Source organism: Pongo pygmaeus, chromosome 1, assembly GCF_028885625.2.
Source record: "Pongo pygmaeus isolate AG05252 chromosome 1, NHGRI_mPonPyg2-v2.0_pri, whole genome shotgun sequence".
Classification (NCBI taxonomy): domain Eukaryota; kingdom Metazoa; phylum Chordata; class Mammalia; order Primates; family Hominidae; genus Pongo; species Pongo pygmaeus.
The window spans coordinates 190,921,524-190,940,046 of record NC_072373.2 but is presented as its reverse complement, the minus strand read 5'-3'; the positions used below and the strand labels follow the sequence as shown (position 1 = coordinate 190,940,046).

Genomic DNA, 18,523 nt, shown 5'->3' with positions numbered 1-18,523 from the left:
CTAGTTCTTGGGAGTTGTCAGAGATTGTGTCTGTGGCTAAGCTGGACCTCTGAGGCAGGTTGGTGAGTGGGGAGAGCAGAGCATCTTTTCCACAGCTTTCATTTCCTCCCTTGGGCCGATCCCCTTAGATGTCAGGTGATGTATCTTCACACCAGGCATCCATGTCAGGGCAACGGAAATTAAAGACAGTGGAAAGTTCCGGTCTTCTGCTGCCTCTGCTCCTAAACCCAGCTGCCGGTCTTACAGCCAGCAAGTGTACTCTCAGTGGTTCATTTGTTTATTTGTTCACTTCCACCCTACAGATTTTAAAAAATGAAATTTTTATAACTCAAAATGCCTTCTCTATGCCAAGTACTCTGCCTATTTGTCAGGAGACAGGAGGCCAACAAACTACATGTGCCTAATCCGGCCCACTGCCTGTTTTTATGAATCAGGCTTTCTTGGAACACAGCCACATCCATTTGCTTCCATATTGTCCATGGTGGTTTCTTACTGCAGAGTTGAGTAGGGGGCTATAGACACAATACAGGCTGTGGCCCCTGTATTAGGGTTTTCTAGAGAAGCAGAACCAATAGGATGTGTATATATGTAGAGAGAGAGATTTATTTTAAGGAACTGGCTCAAGCAGTGGTGGGAGCTGGCAAGTCTGGAATCTGCACAACAGACCAGCAGGCTGGAGACTCAGGAAAAAAACTGATGTTGCAGTTCAAGTCTGAGGCAGTTTGGAGGCAGAATTTTTCCTCCAGTGATCTCAGTCTTTTTTCTCTTAAGAATTTCAACTGATTGAATGAGGCCTACCCACATTATGGAGGGTAATCTGCTTTACTCTCTACTGACTTAAATATTAATCCATCTAAAAAATAGGCCAGGCATGGTGGCTCATGCCTATAATTCCAGCACTATTGGGAGGCTGAGGCAGGAGTATCACTTGAGCCCAGGAGTTCAAGACCAGCCTGGGCAATGTAGAGACCCCCATCTCTAGGGGGAAAAAAAAAGCCAGGTATGGTAGTGCACACCTGTAGTCCCAGCTACTCAGAAGGCTGAGGTGGGAGGATCGCTTGAACCTGGGAGGCTGAGGCTGCAGTCAGCCATGGTCATGCCACTGTACTCCAGCCTGGGTAACAGAGTGAGACCCTGTCTCGAAAAAAAGAAACCATCATCACAGCGACACCTAGACTAGTATTTGACTAAATACTGGATACCATGGCCTAGCCAAATTGACACACAAAATAGACCATCACAGTCTCAAGGCCTAAAATACTTAGTATCTGAGCCTTTACAAAACAGGATTGCCGGCCAGCCACTGAAGAGAACAAATGGTCCCACCCCCTGCTGAGCTCACAGTCTGGCTCTCCTGTGTGCAGCCACTTCTTGGAGCTGGCTTCTCTCCACTCCCCCTCCAGATGCTGGTCAGCCAGGCGGTTGTAAAGAATCTCATCTGCTGAAGGCTCTTAGCAGGGACTGAGCCCTGTAGCTGCTGGACACCTCCTGTGGGTTGGGTCACTCAGACCATTCAGAATCCACTGAGCTGAGCTTTTGCATCTTGGATTGAGATCTGGATGAGCCAGGAAGCAGGAGAGGCCCCATGGTCCTCATGACCCTAGGATAGCTGAGGGATGGTGACATTCTGCCCTACCTCTGGCTCCCATGTGCCGACTGGACTTTCTGAGCTCCAGCTGCTACAGTTGACTGAGTTTCAGGCTCCATGTAGCTGGGATGTACCACATGGTTACCCCTCACCCCTATGGAGTTTCCAAAAGAGACCCTCCCTCAAAGCACAGCCCCTTCTCTGAGTGCAAATAATGGCCATCAGAGGTCAGTCACAGGTGTTAGGCAGGCATCTATGAAGCTGGGGATGATAACACTGACTTCAGTGCTTGGACGAGAACCAAGAGAGAGTGTGTAGAAAAAGCACAGCCAGTTTCCCATAAAAGGACAGACTCCTGTGACAACCTTGTCACTCTGTTCCTCCCTGATACTCTGGGGAGGTGGAGGCCAGTGGGCAGTTCTGAAAGCTCAGCAGGTTTAGAGCCAGTGGGTGTGTACTCCTCTCCCAGTGTTCCACCTGGGTGTCCACAGATGTTATTGCATGCACACTGGAACCCTGCACAGGTAAACTGAGGCTTTAGTGGCATGACTGCCAAAGGTCACACAGGGTGGTTTGGCAGAGCTGGGATTAGAAGCCCAGCCTGTCTCTCTTCAGTAGTAATGGGGTCCTGGGAGATTTACTAGGTTTTAGCTTCAATCTGTGGTGGCAGGGTCCACAGCCCTGGGGAGTGACACAGTCATGGTCCCCATGATTGGCCAGGACCCTTGTGGAGAGACACAGGAGACAAGACCCTGCTCTTCCAGGCCAGAAGGGAGGGGAGCCCCAGAGCTGGGCAGCGGCATGCCCCACAGCCCGGCCACCTGCTTCGGCTACGCACCATGCAGCAGCTGCGCCTGGCTGCCTCGGGAAAACTCTGACCTCTCTGGGAAGTGGACCCAGTGGCTCTGTGGTTGTCCTTTCCTGCAGCCTGGAGAGCAAAGCGGCTTTCCCTGGGACTGTGTGGCTCCTGTCCCAACTGGCCTCCCCATTCCACATTCCCGTTGCTGGACCAGCACCAGGACTGGGCACAGGGCTTCCTTTTGCTGATTCATTTCCCCCCTAACTCATTCAGAGTTGAGCCCCATCTGAGTCCCCACATGCTGGCCCTGAAACAGTTACAAAGGCTGAAACCAGGGATGGCAGGCCCAGGATCAGTGTTGTGGCTGTTGGAGTGTCCTCTCTAACAGCATGACAGCTGCCTCCAGGTGCTCCCAGCATCTGTTGCAGTCATGGCAGCCTCACAGCAACCTCTGAAGAAGGAATTATAGAACCAACTTTTTATTGTTGAAAATGGAGTCTTGTAGAGTTCAGTGATGGGAAACTAAAGTAGAAAAAGCACATCACAAAGAAACTTATATATAGTACAGTGTGATCCCAGTTTTGTAAAAATATCTGTAATATGTAAGCATAGGTATTTGTATATCTTAAGAAAAAAACCTAGAAATAAAGTCACGAAAATATTAATAGTGTGTTTATTTGACTTGTGGGACTGTAGTGATTTGAATTGTATTTTATTTTTTATATATCCCACTTTCCTCCAAAACTGCATTATTTTTTTGAGAAGTGAAAGACATTTTTGAAAAAGGGAGTCAAGTGCCCATCCAGGGTTCCTTTCAAAAAGGGGGCCAAGCAGTTGACCTGGATGGGCAGTTCCCCCATGCAAATTGCCACCCAAGACACCTGGTGGGTACAGACCTCTCTCAGCAGGACATGGGATTCCGGTGTCTGGGAAGACGAGCAAAGTTTCACAGCCACTGCCACAAGTGACACTTGCTAGGCCTTTAAAGGCTATAAGAATACAAGTCCTGCCCTCTGAGAGATGCCATGTGTAGATTGTTTAGGAAAAAGCACAGCTCTGAAATAAATACATCATCACCTGCAGAACACATTTTGGTTTAATGGCCAGACATAGAAGTGGCTGAAAAATAAGCAAATTCATTTGTAATGATACCAGCAAGTACCTATTGTTAAGCATTTATATGTCAGACATCCCAAAGATTTGTGTACATATTTAATCTTTATAATAGCTTTGGGAGGAAAGAACCAATATCGTACTCTACAAAGGAAGAAGCAGAACCAGGATTCAAATCTATTTGGCGCCAAAAATCTGCCTCTTGCTACACTGCCTCTATTCCTGTTTCTTTGGACCTTTTCCACAACATGTTACTTCCCTGCCTCAGTTAGAAGTTAGTGACTACGAATCCCCTACTGACTTGGCCTCAAGGCCAGTATTGCACTGCAAGGACCAAGACTGCTGGGCGTTCCTCTTTTGCCTGTTGTATGTGTTCTCTCTTCCTGTCAACTGTCACTGATTTCTCATTGCTGTCAGTAGATCTGAAACAACCACCACCATCATCCTTCCAACCCTCATCTGGTGCAACGAGATAAACAGGCCATGCCCTAAGCAAAGAAAAGGGAAATGGTGGTATCTGTGCTGCCAGCCTGGGCCACCCGCTGCAGATGTACATGCTTGGCTCAGCAAACAGATAAGGATTAAATTCATGGACTTTGTGTTCATTCACAATCGCTTCATTGCTCAAGGGATTTTTCTATTTTATTTCATTTGGTGACTATCTGGATGAAAAAAGTTGCTGAAACTCTGATGGCCAATTAGGTAGACAAAGCCTTATGTTTTTCCATTGTTCTGTATTAACCAGGAGGATCACGGCTCCTATTGGTTCCTGCTATGCACAGCTTGATTAATGGGTAAGGTGTACTCCATATCTACAAACCTTCAGGTAGTTTGCAGACATTCTTGGTGTACCCCTAACTATGCCAGATCATTGGCTGGGCACTAAAGATACAGGTGGAGTAAAAAATTAGTTGTTAAAATAACTGGCTAATTTAAAATTTACAATTGCCTAGAAGACCATCTTTGATGTTAAGAAGGAACAGTTAAGTAAATACTAGGATGACAAACAGGTTCCATGATTTCATTTTGTTGAGACAACAGTTTTGCTCTTTTCACCAGGCTGAAGTGCAGTGTTGTGATCTCTGCTCACTGCAACCTCCACCTCCCAGGTTCAAGCAATTCTGCCTCAGCCTCCCGAGTAGCTGGGATTATAGGCATGCACCACCATGCCCAGGTAATCTTGTATTTTTAGTACAGACGGGGTTTCACTGTGTTGGCCAGGATGGTCTTGAACTCCTGACTTCAGGTGCTCTGCCTGCCTTGGCCTCCCAAAGTGCTGGGGTTACAGGTGTGAGCCACCGCGCCTGGCCAGGTTCCAGGTTATGTGCCAACTCTGCTTCGTGACAGCCACCAGAGCCCCACATTCTGGGTTATGAGGCTGCTTCTGGCTCACTGTGAGGAGTTGGTAGACAGATTCTTTGGCTGAAGGTTGTTTGGAGATCAAAAAGTGCAGATAGAAAATGAAGGCCCAGATAAGGAAGCCACCTACGAGGCAGGTCTCCTCACATCCAGGCCAGAGCTGAGATCCCTGTGCTGATAGGTAACTCTCCAACTTCCAGACAACCTGGGGCCGTCGTTTGCGTACATGGGAGGGTCTCTTCCTCTGCACTTGCACATGGAGCCCCTCCCCAGTCCAGGTGGAGGGGCTGCTGTCCCGCAGCGTGGCCCCAGCCTCCACCCCTGCTGCCGGACCAGCTCTCCCCCTCCCTGGGGGTGCAGCACGTGAACTCCAGAGAGGCACATCCTTGGGCCCATGGGGAGGTGGAACCACCTTGCCGGGCTGTGCCTGTGGATGGGGCGGGCCCAGGATCTGCTTTTAATGACACGGTTTGGGCAGCTGGACTCTGTCTGTTCCAGCAGGTAAATTACAGGCTCAGCAAGTCAGAAATCAAATAAACACTCCAACTCCCAGTGGCTGCTCCAAGGAGAACAGCAGTTTCCGAGAACAGCAGAGGCTGAGACAAACCTCTCCACCCAACTCAGCCTAATTACCTCTTGTCACTCCCTGAAAAGGACCTTTTCTTTGACTCACAGGCCCAAGACACAGGACAGGACTGCTGGGCACCCAGGGTGACACTGACTTTGGTGATCAGCCTGTTTTTGATGGCCCCTGGCCTCGCCCCAGACCCGGTGACAGGCTGCCCATGTTGCCGATACATGCTCGGGCAGGGATGGACTGCTCCTCAGCATGGCAGAAGATGGCAACCAGGTTTCACCTTACATCATATCTGTTGTCAGTGGCTGTGCTGATCATTTGAAAATTCCATTCAGATTTGGAAGAAAAACATTCCAGATTGATTACTGATATCTGCCATGCAGAGGGGAAAGGGAAATGATGGCATCTGTGCTGTGCGTTGTCATCCTGGGCCACCCAATGCAACCACATGCTTGCTTAGCAAAGGGAAAACTCCACAGAGCTGAGCTCCTGATGGGGTAACATGGTGGCAGATAGATGGGTCAATTGGAAGCCCCAAGATTTTTCTGTTTCTCCAAAGCAAAATGTCCATGCACGTATATGTCTTTCCTAGATGGCAGAGGCAAATGCAAAGCAGGAAGACAAGGGAAGATAAATGCCATTGGCTTTAGCCCTAAATCATGCTGTTCACTCAGCTTTTTCTTGAGTTGACTCCACATGTCTACCTGTGGCCAGTGGATCAGTGCTTCAGATCCATGAATATACAATACTTTAGAGAGTGTCCAGTTTTATACCCCACCTTGTACCTCGGGCAGGCAATGGGGAGCCAACCAGACCCTGACTACACACACCACACCCTGTGATGGATGGTGAAGAGCTCAAGGTGGCCAACAGTGGGCTCCAGGTGCCTCTCAGGTCATTCCACGTCTATCTCACGACCGGAGCCAGTAAGGGGCATGGATAGGACCTCAGACAGGACTTCTGTGCCAACCCCAAAGAACCAGCCAGGACATGCCTCTGGGGGAGGCGTTTGCGTTTGGGTAGAACACTGCCTGATGATTGAGACCACCTGGGCTGGAAACAGGACAGTCACAGAAATGCCTGGCAGGGCAAGGGGAGCATAGGAGCCTGGCATGAAGGAGAAAGGGTCATGTACATGGTTGTGAGGGCCCTCCCTGGCAATGCCCCGGCCTGGAGTCTGGCTGGGTTTGAGGGATTCCTGCTTCTGAGGGGCCCAATCCAGATGAGAAGGGTGGCTGCAGTAGGGCTGGGTGGGTGGGCTCAGTGGCAGCCGCAGGCCTTGACCACCATGTTGCGATGCTTGCGCAGGATGACGTTGTTGCTGCTGTCATAGTAGAGCACAGAGGTGGCGCTCAGCTTGGTGGGTGCACAGCACGCCTTGGGGACTGCGTCTGGTGTCATCAGGTGCACCTGGCCAGGAAGGGGGCACAGGCAGGGGCATGAACCCGGTGGCCTCCTCCAAGGACCCACCCAGCCCCGCCCCAGCTCCACCTGCTCCCTGCCCTGGCCATCTCCAGGCCACATGGGAGCAGCACAATAATAATAACTATTAACGGGAATAAGAGCAGCCCTCAGGGCTCCAGGAGTGGGAGCTGTAGTAACACGCAGTGCCCAGGGAGGGACACATGGCAGGGGGTGTGGGGCAGGTGGGCAGGGCACTAATGAGGGGCCTCGAGTCCCAGGCCAAGGGCTCAGACTTCCTCCTGGGGATAATGGGAAGGAGAACCACGTGGCCAGGTTTGTGCCTTTAGTGAGGTCCCCGAGGGGGAGCCTGGAAGGACCACTTTCTTCTTTTGGCCCTTCGGACCCCTAGAAGCTCTTCCTCCCACAACCTGGCCTCCCTCCCCAGTCTCTGGGAGGCCGGGCCTCGGCTCCTCTCCTGTGCTGCTGCTTCTCCCAGAGGACGGCATCCGCCCTCAGCACTTCAAGGCCCTGCATGTGCCCGCACCTCTCCACTCCCCTGGCTCAGCTTGGACCTCTCTTCTGAACTCCAGACCTGCGGATCCTGCTCCCGTCACCACTTCTGTACTTGGGGTCTAACAGGGCCTCAGCGCAACATGGAGTTCCTCCTTCCCTGACATCATAGCCCCTGCCTGGGAGGCCTCCTGGATGACTCGTCTCGCCTCCTCCCTTCCCTGGGAGCAGCCCCTGGCTGAACCTCCACCTCCATGCTGCCTTGGACCACCTGCCCCGTCCAGTTGCCATCACCTGTCAGGTGACCACAGCAGCCTTCACTCGTCCCCTGCTCCTCCACCTTCCACCACCACCCCCACCCCCAATCCCAGCCTCCCCCAGCAGCCAGAGAGAGGTCCTTCTGGAGGGTGACATGGACCAGAACACTGCTTTGCTAAAGAGCTCCGACAGCCTCTTGGGTTACTTGGAATAAAACACCTTCATTCAGACCCCCAGGCCCTAGGGGAGCCAGCTCTGCCCACCCTGGTGTCACCTCCCTCCACCCTCCTCCCACTCATTGCACCCAGTCCCTTCTCTCTGCTGGCCCTGAACCTGCCAAGCTCACTCCTGACTTAGGGCCTTGGAATTGCTCCCTCTGCTAGAACATCCCTTTTCCAGCTGCTGACTGGCCCCCTCCTTCTGTGGAGAGGCCAGGCCCAGTCTCTCTCCACTGACGGAGCAGCCGCTCTGCTCTTCCTCACAGGAGGCGTCAGCTCCACGGTTGTTTTGCTTTGGACAAACCAACAAACTGACAGCCTCCCCTAGAGCGCAGAGCCTGTCTGTTTGCTGCCCAGCAGGTTGTGAGTGCTCACTTTAGTTGAGCCCCTGAGGGGCAGGGGCAGGGGCAGAGGGAATGGAGTCCGGGAGCTGCAGGTGCAGTCACCTTCCCGCGTGCCTCCCACACATGCAGCCATGAGAACCACACAGCATAAAGGGTGGCTGGGCTGGGCCGCCCCATGCGTCCTCATCATCCCTGGGCCTTTCCAAGGAGGTGGCTCCGGGTGTCCAGCAAATGCCATTTGACTGCCCAGAAAGGAAGCATTATCATAGGCTCAGAGCAGCTTTTGGTAATTTCTTTCCTCTCACACCAAGGCATTGCGTGCGCACGTGTGTGTGTGTGTGTGTGTGTTTTAATTTTTATTTTAAAGACAGGGTTTCGCTGTGTTGCCCAGGCTTGTCTTGAACTTCTGGGCTCGTGTGCTGCGATTACAGGGTGAGCCACCACACCTGATCAAGGCATCACCGTTGAACCTCCTAACAGGAAAACATAAGGCTGTGCAATACCAGGAACTGGGATTCTAGGTAAAAAGTTCTAGAAGGAAGCCTCAGTGCCAGAATCCGCAAACACACAGAGCACTCAGCAGTGAGCAGCACCAGTGATCCCATCAGAAGCCTGCTTTTGTCCTTTAAGGTTGCCCCAGACACCGAGGCATCAAAAGCCAGGGGATCCAGAGAAAACACAGCTGGCCAAGAGAGAAACTAGGGAAAAAGCCAAAAGGTTGAGAGCCACACCATCTAGATGCTTCCTGCCTGCAGTGCGGCACAGGTGGGTGAGTGCACACGCACATCCCACACACTGTGCGCACATATCGTGGGTGGTCAGACTTGCTAGCGTACTTGGAGGCCCATGTGTTAAGATCACACAGCCCCCACACAGTGTAGACATCTATTTCGTGTGCTGTGCCTCTGAGCGCTGCACACAAGTGCGTTAAGTGTCCCACAGGAGTTTGTTCGGTGCATAGAACAGGCACGTGTACACGACTGTTCATGTGTGTCCATGTTTGGGTGTGGGTCTACGTGTAGTAGTGTGACTGTATGAGGACCAGTTCCTGCAGAGCTGTGGGAAGTTAGCGACGTTACTGACTCTGTGCAGACAAAGCCCCCTGAGACGCGGAGCAGGTGGCCTCACTGCCCTCCCGGCTGGCTGGACCAGACCCCTCTCCACAGGGACCCCCACCCCAGGGGGCTGGGTAGCATGGGCACGGTACTGACCAGGGACTGCAGGATGGCGTGGTTGGTGGCGTTCATGCAGGAGTCCAGCGGGAAGGAGCACTCCCCCTCACAGTAATAGGCCGAGTAGCCTTGGGGGGCAATGACCCAGTCCTGGGGGGCAAGGGAGAGGGTGAGTCCCATCCTTGTGCCCCTCCCTGAGCCTCAGGGCCCAAACCCATCCTCCAGCCCTGCAGGGCCGTCTCCCCCAAGAGGCTTGAATCCATCCAGGAACCCCCAGCAGACAAGGCTAGGCAGGAGCTCAGGCCCAACATTCCCCGTCTTCACTTTGCGTCCCCTCCCCAGCCGGCCCTCCCCTGCCCATGCCTCCCAGAGCTGCAGTCGCAGCCGATGCAGGGAGGTCTCAGTTAGTTACCCTGCGGCAATGCTGACAGCTTAGTTGGTTGATTCAGTCTTCATTTTCATGGTTTTAAAAAAAACAAAAAACAGAAAAAAACCCTTTCTCACCATATTCTCACTTTAGAAAACTTGGAAAACACAGAAGAAAAAAATACATAAGAAAACTGAAGTCACCCACGATTCTATGTCCTCCCTACAGATTCACTTCTGATCTACAGGTGGTGATTGTCATTTGAGAAACAAGGAGAGTCAGCAATTACCAGCCAGCCGAGGTCCTGGAAGCTGACGTAGAGCTCGTGCCGACGGCAGACCTGCCGGCCGTGGGAGCCGTGGACGTCATCTGCAGGGACAGAAGGGGCAAGGTCTTTTCTGGGGTTCCTGCTGTGTGCAGCTACTATGTGTGCAGCTACTATGGGGTACCAGGGTGGGGGATGCCCTGATGAGCACATTTGTCAAATAAATGAATGACAGGAAACCATTTGGTCTCATAAAGCCCATCCCTGGAACTCTGCTTGTACCATGACCCAGCTCAAGAGCCTGCCATGGCTCCCAATGGCTAGAGTGACACTGTGCCCAGTCCTCCCCTGTCCTTCAGCCTATGAGCGTCTTTATGCTCCAGTAAACAGCCCAGCAGGACCCTCGGCCATCTTGTGCCTCCTCCTCTCTGGAGGCCCCTGTGACTCCAGCCCACCCTCTCCTGCCACACCCATTCCTCAGGTTCAAGTGGCTCACGACCAGGCCAGTCAAGGGCCGACTCCCTGGGAAGGAGGGTATGGGGTTGGGTCAGGCCTGTCCCTGATCCTGAAGGGCTTGGCCCAGTTGGGGAGAAAACTTTGCATAAGCAGCCGAGGATCCCGCAGGGTGCCCAGGCACAACCGCGGGTCATGAGGGGCTGCGGCTCCCAGGGAAGGGGCAGCCGATTCTGATGGAGGCTCCTGAGAAAGACCTGGAGGAGCCAGGGGGAGAGAGGGGGCCTTCTGGGCAGCAGGGAAAGCCAGGACAGGCCTCTGGAGTGCCGGTCACCAGGGTACATCAGGGCAAAGATGGTGTCAGGAAAGGTGGCTGGAGAGTGGCCGTCAGCTTGAACCGACCTGAGCCTGAGGGCTCTGGGCCACCACTTGGTTCTCGCCCTGTCTCTCTCAGCCAGAAGCCCGTAGGGCCTCGGCCCCAGCCTGCCCGACCCTCACCAAAGATCCCTGGGAGTCGATTGGCCTGCGGCAGCTCGTTGGTTTTCTTTGGCTGCCTCCTCCTCAGTGGCCTCACTGCCCGAGGGGTGCGGATGGGACTCGGACTGGCCCTGAAGAAAGTGACCACGAAAGGCTGTTGGGAGCGCGGGGCCCGTTGACCCAGCAGGCCGGCCAGGCCAGGATCCACGCTGTGCCCTGAGACAGAAAGGAGAGAGTGGTCACTCACGGGCAGTGGCCCTGCAGCAGACACAGCAGGGCAGGTCCTGGGCAGGTCCAGGAGCATGGAGGCTGAGGACCCAAGGGGCCCTGCTGAGCCTTAGTTTCCACATCTGAAGCCTGGAGTCCTTAGTCCAGCCCCAGCCAGTCCACATCTCTCCTGGGGGCAGATTTGGAGGAGGTGGGGGGTGGTAGAGGGCCTCAGTGAGCCGCAGGCGGTGTTATTAGTGACAGCTGTGTCACAGGCATTTGTGAAGTGTTTTACAAGTTTGAAGATTTTTCCCACGGATCACCTCATTGAGTCTTTACAGTAACCCTGCAGCTCCTACTTCACAGGAGACCCAGAGTCCTACTGCCGGTGACTCCGAGAACCAGCGCTCCCACCTCGGTCCAAGGACCCCGAGGCCTGTGTTCTGTCTTCCGTCCCGCACTTTCTGGGGTGTGAATGTCAAATTTATCACTGAGACAGCTCGTGGCAGCATCTGCCAGGTTTAGCGAGTGCTTGCTCTGCTGGGCACAGCCCAAGAGCAGGGCATTAACTGTCTCCCTGATGCCCACGAGGGAGATGCCAGGCAGAGCAGAGACATTGGAACCAAGTCCAAGAGCCCAGGTTTCAGCCTGCGGCAGTCTCATTCCAGAGCCCAAGTTCTTATGCACGAGCTGGGTTTATGGACAGAAAAGAAAGAAAAGGCTGAAGCAGAGATCTGACTTGGGCCTCAGCCCCAGGAGGAGTGAAACCTGTAAACGGGACTGTGCCCCACAGCTGCTTCCAGACGGAGGATGCCGCTGAAAACATGATAACTAACCCTGGAGATGCCAAGCCTCACCAATAAAACTGTGTATCCTCCTGTACTTGTTTGGATTTCAATAACCTTTCTATTGTAAAAGCAATTAAGTAAAGAAATTTTGAGGCCAGGCAAGGTGGCTCACGCTTGTAATCCCAGCACTTTGGGAGGCCGAGGTGGGAGGATTGCTTGAACCTAGGCATTTGAGACCAGCCTGGGCAACATAGTGAGACCCTGTCTCAACAAAAAAATAAAAACAAAAATTAGCTGGGCATGGTGGTGAACTTCCCGGGAGGCTGAGGTGGGAGGACTGCTTGAACCTGGGAGGTTGAGGCTGCAGTGAGGTGTGATTGTGTCACCACACTCCAGCTGGGTGACAGAGTGAGAGTGTGTTTCAAGAAAAAAAAAAAACAACACAAAACTTTTTCTGGTTGTTTAAAGAAGTCTCCACAATAAACATTTCAAATTTATAAAATCCCTTGGAGCAGTACACCGTAATTTACTTGATATTGGCTCATCATTAGACATGTAGGTTATTTCCTGGCTTTCACGATAAAGATGGGAGTGCAATGGAGCCTCTTCACTCCATGCATGGGTGAAATTTCCTGATACTGAATTGCAGAAGCATGATTACCAGCTCATTTTCATGTCTCTTTAAACAGTGCCAGTTGTTCAGTTTACACGAGAGTACACTTCACCTCCATGTTATAAGCACAGATGTACACACGTATGTACACACATGCATATGTTTGTATAAACACACAGATGCACATACGCTTAGACAGACATTATACATACAGATGTATTGATTCCTACATAGTTCTCCAGTACACCCTACAGGTCAAGGACACTGCCTGCCCCACCCTCAGTCCCACTCAAAGGTCAGCCCTTAAGCAGCTGTGCCTCAGCCCTGGTGTCCCTTGGCCACTTGATTGAACAACCAGTGAATCCAGAGACCAACCTTTGACCTGTGACATCATCTGCCACAAACAAATGCACTGGCAGGAGAGGCTCCCTCCCTCTCACGAGCATGGACAAGAGCTGCTGAGACAGGGAAGCTGTGAGCTGCAGATGCTAACATGGGAAGGAGGCCCAGAGAGAATCCACTGGGCAGAGCTTGGTTCACGGTGAGTCAAGGTTATGGGGAAGCAGCAGAAATACAAGGAACAGAGCCAGGGCACAGAGGAAAAGGCAAGTGAGGTCACAACAGGGAGACAACAGAGTAGCCTGAGTGGGGTGATGATGGTCACTAGCCCGGGCACTGGAGTGTCACTCTGCAGACTGGCTGACACATGGGGACAGCCTGGGGCCCAGGGCAGCCCTCCTGGCTCCACGTGCAGCTCTGTCCTGTGACTCTCTGGGGAGCCCTGCCTGCCATGGGGCCTGGGAGGCCGTCAGTCCTGCAGGCTTTCCTCACTATTTGCTTCTGTGCAGCTGTGTTCAAGGGTCTTATGGGGGGGTTCTCCCAGACACAGGATAGAATGTTGCATTAGATCAGTTACACCACAGACCCTCACAGAGCCCCTCTGAGCCAGGCCTGGCTTGGGTGCTGGGAACCCCTCTGTAGGTCTCACAGGCCAGGTGAGCCTGACTAGGGACCCTTGGAAGCAGCTAATCCCAGGTTCCCATTTTACAGAAGCAGAAACTAAGGCCCAGAGAGAGCAGCAACTGTCCAAGGTCCCAGAGCAAGGTGGGTCGGAGCCAGGATTGTCATATACTTTTCCAGCAAACTGCGGGGCCCAGCTGGATGTGGCTGGGCGAGATGGGGGTGGTGAAGGGGACTAACAGTGGGTCTCGGTTCAGAGCCCTGCATCTGGCAGGCCTGGAGAAGTTCCCCCACCCCCAGCCCTCTCCTTCCAGAGCCCAGAGCCTCCCTTCTCCATCAGCTCTGCTACTTGCCCACCCATTCTTGGGCAGGACTCCCTGGCTCCAGCTGGCTGCAGGGAAGGCCAAGCAGTCCAGGTCGGGGGCTCTCAGGCTGCCCAGCTGTGGGCAAGCCCCTTCCAGAAAGGCAGAGTTGGAGGCCCAGAGGGTTACTTGTCCGCTTCGAGATACCTCAGCCTTTTCCACACTGCTCCTGGGAAACTGATGCCCAGGGCAAATCAGGTGCCCCTCTGCAGGAGCCCCAAAAGGCACCCCACTGCCCACTAGATGACATTTCATTTCAAGCCCCCAACCCCAGCCATAGTCCCTGGCCCCTTTTCAACACCCCCATTCTGTGCCCTCCATGAGCGCCAACTCTCCCTGCCCCGCTCTCCTTCCCAGGATCTGGCCTTTCCTGCAGGGTGAGGCTCCAATGGGCCCCTTGGAAAGTCTGTCCTTGACCAGTGAGAACTTACTACTCTGACCACATGCCCCCGTTGGCCTGGGAACCCCCAGAGCTACACTTATGCAGTGCATGCACCATGCCAGGCTTGGCTGTCAACAACACGTGTGCACGCACGTGTGCACACACACACACACACACACACAATCTTAATTTTAGTTTTTGAGACTATAGATTCAGGAGGAAATGCCTCACAGCCTCTTCGGTTACAATGGACCATCACACAAGTGGCCAGTTTGGGCCTCCATCCCAGAGAGGAGGGCCTAAGTGTCTGGTGTGAGTGATGCAGGAACAATTCAAATGAAGCTGAGAAAACTCATCTAGTCCCTTGGTTAGGGTTCTAGAACTCCTCCTGTCCTAGGCTGTAGCCTTTGGCCACACACAGATAGAGGAAGCTTCCTGGTGGATTTCAGCACCGGCAGCCTCTCCCCTCTCAGTCTCTCCCATCACCCGGTCCCTTCCCTTGGAGATAGTCCTGCTTTCCTTCTACGGACATCTAGAAGCTTAACATCTCATAGGTCCCAGGAGGAGAGACGTGGGAGGAGGAGGGGAGGCTTCAGGGAAACAAAATTTAACAACAAAGGCCCCAGAAGAAATACCAGATAATGGATAAAAACGTTCAAGAAGGCCAGGTGCAATGGCTCAAGCCTGTAGTTTGGGAGGCCAAGGCAGGTGGATCACCTGAGGCCTAGAGTTTGAGACCAACCTGGCCAATATGGGGAAACCCTATCTCTACTGTTAAAAATATATATACAAAAATTAGCTAGGCATGGTGGCACATGCCTGTAATCCCAGCTACTTGAGAGGCTGAGACATGAGAATTGCTTGAACCCGGGAAGCAGGGGTTGCAGTGAGCTGAGACTGGACCACTGTACTCTAGCCTAGGTAACAGAGCAAGATTCTGCCTAAAAAAGAAAAAAAAATTACAGTAAGCTAAGGTTAATTGGCCCAACTCAGTGGCTCATGTCTGTAATCCCAGCACTTTGGGAGGCTGAGGCAGGTGGATCGCTTGAGCCCAAGTGTTCAAGACCAGCCTGGGCAACATGGTGAAACTCCATTTCTATAAATACATAAATAAAAATAAAAAAATAAACAGGCATTATGATGTGCGCCTGTAGTCCCAGCTACTCAGGAGGCTGAGTTGGGAGGATTGCTTGAGCCCAGGAGGCAAAGGTTGCAGTGAGATCACACCTTCGCATTCCAGCCTGAGCGACAGAGCCAGACCCTGCCTCAAAAAAAAGAAAAAAGAAGGAAAGAGAAGGAAAAAGAAAAAACAAGCTCGTGAAGACAGCATGTCTTCCAATCACAAACTCACATCTTTGCTCGCCTATTTCTCATTGCAGTAGTAAAATGGCCCTTTAGGTGTACTCTGGGTGGAGTGATTTTCTCCCTCGTCAGTTTTTATCTCCATTTCGTGGTTCCAGTACGAGGGAGGCGCTTGAATGAAATCTTGCTGTGAATGCGCTGAGCTGTGCATGCTCTGTGTAAACATCACAGAGCAAAGCGGACATCCATTCCTCACCACTGCAGACCTGCGTCTTGCAGTGCTCGAGGAACACAGTGAGGAACTGATCTGTTTTCCTGTTGTTTTTAATTAAACTCGCAGCTCTCTAGAGGAGCACTGTCCACCTAGGGAGGAAAGTAGGAGGCCAGTAGCAAACCCCTCCCAGCGCTGGGGAAATGTATTCCCCTGGGGAACCCGGTGGCACCCGCCCTGAGGAGGGCACCACCCCGCCCAGATCCAGGTCCCGTCAGAGTGCCACCTGCTGCATGGGCCTGAGGTTCGGGGACACAGCAAAGGCACACCCCGTGCTCTTTTTGACGTCGTCCACCGTCAGGCCCTCCCAGAGCTCCGTCAGCGTCAGCCCTTGCTTCCTGTGCACGTCAAACACGGCCTTCTCGGTGATGATGCGGTCCACGCACCGCTTCCCGGTCAGCGGCATGGTGCATTTCTCCATGATCTTGGGGGTGTTGTCCTTTGTGCAGTGCTGCATGGTGACCACCACTCTGGTCTTCTGACTGGACACCAAGTCCATGGCACCGCCCATGCCTTTCACCTTCTTGCCAGGGATCATCCAGTTCGCCAGGTCGCCGTATTTGGAAACCTGCATGGCTCCAAGCATGGTTAGTTGGATGTGTCCCCCTCGGATCATGGCGAAGGAGTCGTCGCTGGCGAAGAAGCAGCCCCCGGGAAGCACCGTGACCGTCTGCTTGCCTGCATTGATGAGGTCGGCATCCACCTCATCTTCCGTGGGAAATGGGCCCAGGCCCAGGATCCCGTTCTCACTGTGAAGATGGACGGTCATGCTGGGGCTGATGAAGTTGCTGGCCAGCAGGGGGATGCCTATGCCCAGATTGGCGTACATGCCGTCCTCAAACTCCAGAGCTGCGCGTCTGATGATGCGCGTCCTGGCGCCCTCTTCCTTTCCAGCGTCTCCATCTTCCTCTTTCCGGATCGTTAAGCGCTCAATTCGTTTCTCGTATTTCTGCCCCTTTATCACGCGATCTACATAAATGTTAGGAACGTGGATGTCTTCTGGGGGGAAAGTCCCCACGTCCACGATCTCTTCCACCTCCACCGCCGTGATGTCTGCAGCTTTGCACATGGGCACGTTGAAATTGCGGGCGCTTCTCCTGAAGACCACGTTTCCTGCCCGGTCGGCCTTCCAGCCTTTCACTAGGGCAAAGTCTGCCCGGATGGCGCGCTCCAAAAGGAAGTGGTCGCCGTTGAACTCCCTCACCTCTCGGGGCTGGCTCATGAGCGCCAGGTGGCCGTCCGGGGTGTAGCGGATGGGGGCGCCCCCTTCCTGGACCAGGGTCCCGTAGCCCGTGGGGGTGTAGAAGGCGGGCACCCCAGCGCCCCCCGCGCGGATGCGCTCGGCCAGGGTGCCCTGGGGCGTGAGCTCCAGCTCCAGCTCTCCTGCCAGGTACTGGCTCTCGCACAGCGTGTTCTCGCCCACGTAGGAACAGACGATGCGGCGGACCTGCCTGGCGGCCAGCAGGAGGCCCAGGCCGAAGTCCTCCACACCCACGTTGCTGCTGACCACCTGCAGGTCTTTCACGCAGGTCCTGAGCAGCGCGGCGATCAGGTTCTCGGGGATCCCGCAGAGCCCGAAACCCCCGACCATGATGGTCGCCCCATCAGAGATGTCCTTCACCATCTCCACCGGGTCCGTGTAGAACTTGGCGCGGGGCCGGGGACTGGTGGCAAAGCAGCGGGCGCAGCCCTGGGACAGCGTGAGCCCTGAGCCGCCGGCGGGGACCCCGCGCCCGAGCACCGACGCCAGGAGCCGAAGCGCCGCCATAGTCGGCCCGGGTCGGAGGCCAGGACAGGCGGTGTGAGTCCCGCGTGCGCCTCGGGCCGTGCGTCACAGAGCAGGGAGGGCGCCCGCGCCCTGACGCACTCGCTTCCAGCAGGTCTCCACGGCCAGGCGCAGGCTCTAGGCCAGGCCCGCGACCCGCGACAGGGAGGGGGCCGCTCCCCCGCTCCGCCCTGCGCTGGGGGCCCCCAAGTGAGTCCTCCGTGTCCAGCGCACAGGCCCGGGCGCAGGACAGAGCTGAGGTCAGGCTCCGCGAGAAGGGCACAGTCCAGATCCCCTCCTGCCCCAGTGGGGCCTCAGACACAAACTCCAACCGCCCTGCCCAAGCTTCCCCCCAGCTTCCCCAGCTCATTAAAGACACCAAGTGTCCAATGAGCAGGCGCCGCTGGGTGACACCGACGCTCATGAACACCTTCACTGGGCATCTCTGTGCCAAGCACCCTCCTTTAATCCTGTGACAACCCAGAGAGTGAGTGCCTGCCCCACTACAGCCCCTCAGAGCTCAGGTTCACCCCTCACTGCGACAGTGGGGACACTATCCCTCACTTCCATCAGGAAGGGTCCCTGCTCTGAAGAGGCCCCCCGTCTTGTCCTCTGCATCCCCCCGCCCTCTCCACCTCCCCCACTCCAGCTCCCTGCTCCAACTTGTGTGGAATTTTGCAGTTTTCTTCCCTCTGCACAGAATCACTGCATCACCAGAGCAGTGTGCAGGCGTCTCCTCACCTGTAAAGACCTGCCTTGTCGCGGGTTCTCTACAGCCCCAGCCCATGTCTCTGCTCCCCTTCCCCAGCAAAGGTTCTAGAAAGAGCTGTCTCCTGCCTCCACTGCCTGTTTCCCTCCACCTCCTCAGTCAGACCCACACTCCACGGATATTTGGGTCATCAACAACCTCTGTGATGGCAAAATCCTTGGTCACTTCTCTGTTCTTGCCTTCAGCGCCCACAGCAGGAC

General features: G+C 54.1%; 2 protein-coding genes across 2 annotated transcripts in view; both read right to left on the bottom strand.

Annotated features, from left to right (window-relative positions):
• Positions 1-101: 101 nt before the first annotated feature.
• The window catches only part of BMP8B (bone morphogenetic protein 8b), a 35,118-nt gene continuing 16,696 nt past the window's right edge, over positions 102-18,523 (bottom strand). Inside the window, exons 4-7 of the mRNA XM_054493635.2 lie at positions 10,926-11,120; positions 9,999-10,078; positions 9,382-9,492; positions 102-6,846 (exon numbers count right to left, since the gene is read on the bottom strand). Coding sequence (XP_054349610.1) covers positions 6,697-6,846; positions 9,382-9,492; positions 9,999-10,078; positions 10,926-11,120 — 536 coding nt within the window. The 3' untranslated portion in view covers positions 102-6,696. The remainder of the gene's footprint in view (positions 6,847-9,381; positions 9,493-9,998; positions 10,079-10,925; positions 11,121-18,523) is intronic.
• OXCT2 (3-oxoacid CoA-transferase 2) lies at positions 15,827-17,996 on the bottom strand. Its single transcript, XM_054493634.2, has one exon. The coding sequence runs from the start codon at positions 17,555-17,557 to the stop codon at positions 16,004-16,006; it is 1,554 nt and encodes a 517-aa protein (XP_054349609.1). The 5' UTR covers positions 17,558-17,996; the 3' UTR covers positions 15,827-16,003.

What these genes read in the sequence shown, in the direction of transcription:
- OXCT2 (XM_054493634.2), bottom strand. Translation starts at nt 17,557, where the DNA reads ATGGCGGCGCTTCGGCTCCTGGCGTCGGTGCTCGGGCGCGGGGTCCCC.